The sequence below is a fragment of the Quercus suber genome, unplaced genomic scaffold (assembly GCF_002906115.3).
Source record: "Quercus suber isolate HL8 unplaced genomic scaffold, Cork oak 2.0 scaffold_487, whole genome shotgun sequence".
NCBI classification, from domain to species: Eukaryota; Viridiplantae; Streptophyta; class Magnoliopsida; order Fagales; family Fagaceae; genus Quercus; species Quercus suber.
In genome coordinates this window covers 212,196-222,129 of record NW_027069937.1, presented here as the reverse complement: position 1 = coordinate 222,129, position 9,934 = coordinate 212,196, and the positions used below count along the sequence as shown (strand labels likewise).

Here is a 9,934-nt window from a genome sequence, read left to right as displayed (position 1 = left end):
GATAGTTATTAATAGACTTTTATCATCATTATGTTTGTATATTAAGTATTATATATGAACTTTGTTAATTATGATAGTTATTAATGAATATTTATTATAAATATTTTTTCAATGAAATTATTAAATATATAATTATGGGTTAGATTTAAGTTACACATAATGTAACTCTGAGCAATATTACATCATCTAATAATTTATTATTAAATTAATATTTTGAAAATTTCACTATAAGATTATGTGGTCTATATGTTTAAACATGCACGCTTCATGTCACTTCCTTGTTATTTACTATTTGATTTTTTTTTTTTGAGAAACATTTACTATTTGATTTAAAAACTCATTTTTTATTCATTATTTTAAATTATAAAAATTTAAAGTTAAACAATTGATTGATAACATGACCATTGATATTTAATTATATTAAAATTTTGCAAGCATTCACAATTAATTAAAAAATGTTGAATAATGTGATACTGTTTAAAGTTACATTAGATATAACTTAAAATCAATCTTATAATTATAGTAATTATTAGTTAATAATTATTATAATTATTTTTATATATGGAGATATTTAATTCACTGTGTAAAGAAAATATGGCAAGACTCTAATTGATGGTTTAAATATATAGAACAAAATAAGCTCAATGGTCAGATTTATACATATATCATGACATTATCTCTTTGAATCCTTGCTCATCCATCTGATAGAGAGAGCGAGAGCACACTGCAAGAAAATGGAGAGGAAAACTCATATTCTAGTGATTCCATACCCTGTACAAGGTCACATAAATCCTATGCTCCAGTTCTCCAAGCGCTTAGCCACAAAGGGTGCTAGAGTGACTTTAGTCGCTACCAGCACCATTAGAAACTCCATGCAAGCCTTGCAAGGTGCTAGCTCTGTCAACATTGAGATAATCTCTGATGGCTCTGAGGGAGACGAAACCGTAGAAAGCTTAATAGCAACTGTGGATCGTTTCAAAGATGTAGTTTCACAAAGCTTAGCAGAGTATATTGAGAAACTAAACAGCTCCAAATACCCACCAAAGTTTATTGTGTATGACTGTGCTCTACCATGGGCTCTAGACGTGGCTAGAAAATATGGCATAGATGGAGCTCCATTTTACACTCAATCTTGTGCTGTCAATGTCGTCTATTATCACTTCAAGAAAGGAACAGTAAGGTTGCCTCTCGAAGAACCAACAGTATCACTACCCTCGATGCCAAAACTAGCAATCAAGGATTTATCTTCGCTCCTTTCTAATCCAAGCTCTTACCCACCTCTACTGAACCTTTTTCTGGATCAATTTTCCAACTTCCTAGAAGCAAAGTGGATCTTTTTCAGCTCTTTCAAGGAGTTGGAACTCGAGGTAAGTTCACAATCTCTCTAAATATTTACCTTACTTTAACTTTTGACTTATGATAGGTATTACACTTTTTTTTTCAATCAGACTGTCTTGCAAATTGATAGTTAACATTTAAAAAAAAAATAAAAAATATGATAATTATTTGTTATATTGTTGATGGTAGTTTAATCACCTTTATTATCACATTAATTTTAAAGATTTTTAAAGTTAAATTAATATTAATTTAATATTTTATATTTAGTTAAGGAATATTTGGTTGGAATAAAAACAAAAAAGATAAAAAAAAAAGGTGAAAAATAGTATTTTTTTTTCTATTTGATTGAGAGTTAAAATTGTCCAGTGCTGTAATTAAGTGCTAACCCCCGTTTTTGATTCGTTTTGCTCCTTTTCTTTTTTTTTTTTTTTTTTTTTTGCTGCATTTGTTGATTGGGGACAAAATTTACTGTCATAAACCGTACGTATACTGTTTATACATTGTTTATGTATTAAAAAATATTAAAAATAAATCTCACGCTACTATTTACACATTTAAAAATTATTTTGCTAAGTATTTTTAGAACAATCAATTTTTATGAACTTTCAGCAACAATAAATGCTATCCAAACGAACCCTTTATTGAAAACAAAGTTTTGAATTTTATTCCAAATTAATGTTGGTTATAAAAATGAAATATTTCGATAATGCAGCTGTACTTATTTTATCTTAAAGCTTAATTGTACTTATTTTATCATAAAGCTTAATTATTTAAAATTTACCGTACCGTACTGGCCGGTACAATTAAAATTTACCAGTGAGTAGCCGGTACAAAAATACTCTTATTTTGTCCCGGATTAAATACCCCCATACCGGTATTATTCTGGCCATACCGGGATAAATACCGGATTCCGGCTGGTAAATAGATTTCGGGTGAAACAAAAACACTTACCGACTTACCTTTTATACATTTTTGTTTTCACCTGATAATGTTTTTTTTTATTATCTCGTTCTCTCTTCTTCTTCTCCCTTTTCTTCATATTTTCTTTATTTGTAACTTTCCTGTCCTCCAATTTTTCCAACTTTCCTCCACTTTTTGTTCTTCAGCTCTTTCTTCAAATCTCTCTCTCAGCATTTGAGTGTCTATGTCCGGTTGTTCCCTTCTGTTTGTATTTTTAAAGCTTTTTTTATTAGTTTTGTGTGGCCACGTGAAGAGGCAGAGGAGTTCTTCATCCAAGAAAAGAAAAAGTAATGTAAAGCATTAAATGTGATAAGACTTATCTTGAGAAGTGTGAGTGAACCTTTTTGTTTCAATTTTTTTTTTTTTTTTTTTTTTGCTTTCAGCCGTGAAGGCTTATTTTTTTACTGTAAACAGTACAATCATGCACTGTTTACAAATGAACAAATATTATTTTTTAGTAATTTTTCATTAAAAATGAGTCTCACGATATTATTTAAGCTTTTAAAAATTATTTTGTTATAATATTTTTAGTTTTTAACTGTATTCAAACGGACCTATTGTACCGGTAGCTAAATCGATATAACATCCGGTACGGTATTAACTTTCTTATTAAAATACTTAATTTAATATAGTTTTTCTTAAAAAAATTCCTTATAGAGTGATTAGATTGATTGTTAAAAAAAGATAAGAGGGAATCACAGATTTACACTATATTAATAATATAAATCTTATATTGTCAGTACAATGTATATTAAGAATTTTCTAAAATTTAAATATAGTACAATTTCTATAAATAAACAAGTATGTAGGGGTACTATGAAGACTATAGAACCAACATATTGGGGTACTGTGAAGACGATTTGAACTTGTTCTCATGGTAACCTTGAATATATATATATATATATATATTTGTCATACATTTCCTCTATTTCCAATTATTTTTATGTATTTCCTTCCTCATCTAACTTTACCTTCTCGACCTTATTCGCATATTTAATTTCTTATAATTTTAAATAATTATATGAATTACAAACCTTCATTCACAAAAACAAACCCTAAATGAGATAATTCTATTTTTAGACCATTTGGGAGTCCAATTATACAAGTAGACCCCAAATTTAGAATACATGTGAAATTTTAAGAGGGAAAGCGGTAAGTTTAACCAAAAAGTGGTCATTCGAAAAAATGTTGACAATCAGTAAACGATTGGTTTGAAGAGAAAGGATAAAAAGGAAGAAAATTAACCATTGAAAGAGTGGTTTATAATAAAAAAAAAAACCCATCAAAAGAGTGTTTTTTGTGATATGAAGTTTATTTTTGGTAAGTATGTTGAGTATGTAATGGTTCAGAAATCTTTCTTTGCTCTTAAAAGATTAAAACGTTTTTTTGTTCCTGAACTTGTTTTTTTGAAGTCAATCTCACCATCTTTTTATTTATTAAAAAAAAAAAAAATTCAAATTCGTTATATGAAGATCGGATATATCATATATTGAATATGCCAAACCGACTCTATAGCAATTTAAAAAAAAAAAAATTAATGAATTTTATTGATACCATTCTGAAACTATATATTGGACATCAATACAATACTTTTATAATAAGAGGCACTGCCGGAAATTTTCAAGGCGAAAAGAAGACAAAGCAACCTAGCGAAATGATGCTAAATCCATTGACTCCACCTTAATTTAGGTAATTGGCATGAGAAGTTTATATATATATATATATACACACACACCATTACAAATACTTATATAATATAATATATAATTATATGCTACAGCCCCAATAAGTGCCCGTTTGGTTGGGCTTTTAGAGCCAACTTTTAGCATTTATGCACATTTTATAAATGCTGAGGAAGTTTTTGCGTTTGGTGATTGCCCAAAACGCAACTTTTTGATAAAAGTTGCGTTTTGGGCCAAGGCAAAAAACGGATCCGAACGCGCAAATGTTATGGAGGGTCAGAGGTCCATAAGCAAAGCAAACGCGCATCATGTATCCGTTAGGTTTGCCTGTTTACCAAATTGCCCTTGCAATATTAATACCTCAGTTCTCTCACACTTCACGCTTTCTCGTCTCTTCTCTGCTCTGCCGTGCCCTCAGCTCTCTCACTCTCACGCTCATCTCTTCTCTGCTCTGCCCTCTCCGTGGTAAGTGAGCCGTGAACCTTCTTCCTCTTTCCTCTTCTTCTGGCATTAGCTCATCTCATCTGTCTTTCTTGCACTGAAGTGTTTTTTTTTTTTTAACACCGATCTGCTACCAAAATACCAGGTACCGATCTGCTACCAAGAACACCGATCTGCTACCAAGAACACTGATCTGCTACCAAAACACCAAGAACACCGATCTGCTACCAAAATACCAGGTACCAACACTGATCTGAATTTTTTTTTTTTTTTTAACCGAGTGTGGGAAAAAAAATTTTAGCTAAAAAATTTTCAGTGCTACATGCTTTGTAATTTCTTGCCGGGTACTAAAAAATTTTCAGTGCTACATGCTTTGAAATTTTTTTCTTTCTTTTGTGGATGCTCTGTAACATTGATGATGATAGTGCAACATGCTTAGGGAAAAATGCTTTGTAACAGTGCTTTGGGTAATTTTTGATTTATGCACCTCTGCTTATGGCTACAAAATTATTATTCCTATTGCATTCTATGAGATTAGTAAAATCAATTATTTTATAGAGAATCCCTATAGGCTTTAAACACTTATATTTGGGTTGAGTTATATAATATCTTATATGGATGCAAATAGAGTCTTAATTTGATCAACACTTAAATTGATTCTACTACAAAGCAGGTTTTAGGAAATTCTGACTTTCGGGCTCATAAGTAGATTCTTATTAGTCCATTTTTGGATGCACTCGAATCCGGACCTAATTTTACAATCATATTGGGGTGCATCAACATGCAATTGAATTAAAAAAAAGTAATACACTTATACATGGGACCACTATGAGTAATTGTTAAAAAATGAAATTAAATGCACCGATCACAAGTTGACACTTAAAACATGTTTTTAGAGTTGTCCGATTCTTTCTAACAAAAATTACAATATCATGTTTATTAGTTAGTGGATCCACAACATCTAGTGAGGGCCATGAGGCACATACATTAAAGTTATTTTCTGTGATAGATTTGATCCTTCCTTTTCTTGTTCTTTTTTTCATCAATAGTTGGGTTAGGAGATTTGAACTTTGTATATTTTCATTATAATAAAAAAAATGTTCCAAACAATTGAACTAGAAGGTTGTTGGCATTCAAAGTTCAAATTGAATCAACTACAATGCAAGTTTTAGAAGCGTCAAGCCCTTTGACAGGTTTCATAGAAGGAAACATTCAAAATAGGCAAAATTACACATGCCTTTTTAGATTGGTATTTACTATTTTGGTTATTTAAAATTTATTTTTGTCATTTTAGCTATAGTCATTTTAGCTATAGTTATTAAACTTCATTTCTCCGTGGTATTTTCCANCACGAACCAAAGGTATAAAGTTTGAACGTCACAAGAAAGAATCCCTGATAAGTTTAGGGTTCTTGAAGAACCAAAAGAAGAGCAAAGCCTCACATTTTCTGATTTTTATTTAATAATCTCTGAAAAATGTTTACAGACTTAGGAGCCTATATAAGGGCTCCATAAAACTTGACAGACAAGAAAATATATTCTAAGTGTAGCACATTGACCCAATGATTATAATTGAATCACGAACCAAAGGTATAAAGTTTGAACGCCACAAGAAAGAATCCCTGATAAGTTCAGGGTTCTTGAACAACCAAAAGAAGAGCAAAGCCTCACATTTTCTGATTTTTATTCAATAATCTCTGAAAAATGTTTACAGACTTAGGAGCCTATATAAGGGCTCCATAAAACTTGACAGACAAGAAAATATATTCTAAAATAACTCCTAATTGATACCTAACCATATCAGGAATCAAATTTGACCTAAAAAAGCATTAAATGCACCTAAAAATAAGGAAATAAATCACATAAACCTAAAATAACGTTTTTTTACATAAAATACCAAAAATAATAAATTACAATAATTAAATAGTAAACTGTGTCGTTCATCATTACCTATCATTAAAAAAAATTCTTTAAATTTATTTTAGATACTTTGTGTTGATCATCGTGAAAATAAAGTAATTATGCTTTTCAATAAAACTTTCTACTTATCGAAAAAAATTTAATCTAGAGATAATGAATGTGACATGCTTACTCCCTAGAGATCCCATTACTAGTCTTTACTAAATATATTGTAGCCTCTGTTTGCATCAAATTTAACAATGATTTGTGAACTTTGAGGGAAATTTGAAAATGGTTTTACTGAAAATTTGGCTCATGTCAAACAAAACATAAATGGACAAGAGATCCAATTGTTGTAGCCTGTAGAAAATATATATTTTTCTTTTCCTTTATTAGGTGGGGGGCTAGAAGGGCTTCTTAGTTTCAAATCTCACCGACAAAGCAGTGATTGTGGCTTCTATTTGAAAGTGTTTCACTTCTAAGTTACATATTCTGAAACTGACTGTTTTCTCTTATAGTTCTAATGCAAAGCAATCCCTCCTACAGGCTGCTCGGAAAGCCCCTGTTGCAAAACTTGGTTTTTTAGTTCAATGTAACAAGTGGGCAATCATTGTTTAGTTATTGCTAGGAGAAATTCCCAAGAGGACAATTTTTTTGCACAAAGGCATGGAGAAGGCTTTGAGACCGTACTTTAAATTGACAAATGTAAGTCTAGGTTCCCAGTACTTGAGTTGTTCAATTCAGTTTTTCCATATAACATAGAGCTCCAGGTAAGTCCAAGTTCAAATAATATTGTTAAATTACCGATTGTCTTAAAAGTTTAAGCTATTAAGATATAGTAAATTTAATCATTTAACACACTCCTCCTCACTTGTGGGTCTAAACTACCTTTTATTTTAATAGGTGAGGCCTAACACGTGTGATTTTGGTAGAGTGGAGGAAACAATGATCGAACTCAGGATCTCATTCTCTGATACCATGTTAAATTACTGATTCTCCCATAAGTTTAAGATATTGGGATATGATAAATTTAATCATTTAACCAATACTTCTAACAAATATATGCCTAAATCCAAAACCCAGGCTGATACTTTAAAGTTGTGTTTGAATTTTAAAAGCATATAATTTTCATAATTGATGTCTAAGATAATCTATAATTGTATTGATTTTAGACTTAGTCTGTATTGAATCTGAGTATAAGTATTTCTTAAAAATTATACTCCCTCTAGCTTGTCCATCTTTTCTTTGGGAGGTCCCACAAAAGATGTCCACATTCTAAAATGAGTTTATAAAATACTATAGCTTTTCAAATTTACCTATAAAGGTTCTACCTTTTTGGAAAGTTCAAAATGTTTTAAGGATAATTTTGGAAAAGTTCAAAATGTTGAGTTTATGAAGATAGAAAACTAATATGGGACAGAAGGGAGCATTTGAATTCAAATCATCAGATATTATTATTTTTTAGAATGTTTATCTGATTCAAAATGAAACTCAGATCCCAACCCTCTAAAAGCATAGGTGTTTTTTTTAGCTTTTATGATTGCCTTTTCTTAGCTTTTAAAGCAAGACCTTAAGAAAAAAAAAAAAAAAATTTATGAGGATACTCTTTTATGTTCTTTATCAAGAAAGTAAGATATAATATAACTCTAGATCACATGCCATGCAGAATGAGGCTAAACTGAGATTACAATGTCTTCACTTGTCAATTTACTTTGATAATTACTAGCATGACGCCTGGTAGTTGACTCTGTTTGGCTTGAAATTTGGCCTCTCAAGGTTCAACTCTCCAGTTAGGTTCATGAGCATTTACTGTGATATGATATTGACAAAGATGGTGTGTTTTTACCAAGAGGTACAAATCGGTGATTTGGAGCTCCTCAAGCATGTTGCTAAGCAGCTTTCAAGTACTTTCAATTCAGAGCGGACCCATAATTTGATTGTTAAGCTGTAGCAAAATGTCAAAAGAATTGGGCTATGCAACATCAAGTATTTCTTATTCCTGTATCTCTCTAACTGATGTTGCAAAGAACCTGAGACTAGACTCTGTAAAACCCTATTGTTAATGTTGAGAATATTGTATCAAAGGCAATCCAAGATGGCTCAAAGGAGACTAAAGACATCTACTTTACAAATGAGCCTCAATTCACATTTAATTCAAGAATTTGTACAAGAGGTTTGTTATATTATTGGTTCAATGTATCATATCATCTTGAACATGAGGATTGTACTGCTTAGAAATGCCTTTTGCAACATATGATTTCTACTCTTTCCAAATAAGTTTCAATTTGTCTTCTTTATAGTTATTTTATTTTGTTGCATTATATGTTCTCTTGGTTTAGTGTTATTTGAACTGGACTATTGAAAAATTATTTTTTGTTCTTCTCAAATTAGTTGAGCAAGTCCATCTCTTCCTGTTAAAATGCACAGGGCAATTTATGTGTTTGTCACAATTTGAACTATTTTATGTTTTAAAGACTATATTTGTCTTTACTTCGAACAAAGTGAAATAATGGATTTGATAAACAATTCAATAAGATGATTTGCGTTATGATGGAAAGGTGCAATTCTATGTTAAATATAGCTTTTCTTATGTTCTTTTTTTTCCCCCCTATTTGCATGTATAGCATTCATGTATTGTGGTTTGCTTCCAACAATTTATTCTTTGATTGTAAATCATTAGAAAGCAAGGTAAATGTGTTTCATGTATTTTCTCTTTTGTTTATATTATTCCCTTTTCTTCTTCTTTTTCTTTTTTTTTTCTTTTTTTTTTTTGAGAATTTACATATTTTAATTCCGTAGACAAAAGTAATTTTTCTGATATTAAAGGTATTGTTCCTTAGTGCCAAATAATTGTTTGAATTGGAAGCCTTAAGGAACAATTTTCATGGACAAGGAGACCTCATTTTTTGGTATATTAATTTTATGTTCAACTTTGTATTACAGTTCTACAACAAATGATTGACAATTTTTTTTTGATAATTGGTAGATGCCTCACAATTTTTTTTTTTTTTTTTTTTTNTATTATTATTATTATTATATGAAGTAGTTTATTAATAAGTATGAAATAAACTCACATAAAAAAAAAAATAAAAAAAAAGTATGAAATAAACTCCTTTATATATACATTGTCCTTTTTTGTAATTTACCCCTCAAAATGCCACTTTTATAAATGCTAGCCAAACACTCAGCTTTTTCAAAAAGCACTTTTTAACAGTTTTTACCAAACACTCAGCTTTTTGAAAATGCACTTTTTCATTATGCACTTTTTAAAAACTCCACTTTTTCATTATGCACTTTTACAAAAAGCTGAACCAAACTCACCCTCTCTCTTTAATATTTTTTTGACCCCTTTTACTGCAGTGCCTGAAGAAAAAAACTAAAACCAAATACTTTTTAATTATTTTTTCAACAATTATAACAACTGTAGAAATAAGTTTATGAATTTCTTTATTTTTACTCTACAGTTGTACTCAACTGTAGAAAATTAAACTTTTATTTACATTTTTTAGTGACCGTGGATATAAATATATTGAAAAAACTCAAGTTACTCTTTCTTATTAGATAGTCTAGTTGTCATATTATTTTAATTCTTTATGCTTTAATGCACATTGCAAT

General features: G+C 30.0%; 1 protein-coding gene across 1 annotated transcript; it reads left to right on the top strand.

The window, feature by feature from the left end:
- Window positions 1-734: 734 nt before the first annotated feature.
- Window positions 735-1,472, top strand: LOC136063114 (mogroside IE synthase-like). Its single transcript, XM_065763024.1, has 2 exons — window positions 735-1,367; window positions 1,449-1,472. The coding sequence occupies exons 1-2, from the start codon at window positions 735-737 to the stop codon at window positions 1,470-1,472; spliced, it is 657 nt and encodes a 218-aa protein (XP_065619096.1).
- Window positions 1,473-9,934: the final 8,462 nt, after the last annotated feature.

Bases quoted from the DNA above. Each gene is read 5' to 3' on its own strand.
- LOC136063114 (XM_065763024.1), top strand. From the start codon at position 735: ATGGAGAGGAAAACTCATATTCTAGTGATTCCATACCCTGTACAAGGT. The intron at 1,368-1,448 runs GTAAGTTCACAA...TTTTTCAATCAG, and splicing joins TCAAGGAGTTGGAACTCGAG to ACTGTCTTGCAAATTGATAG.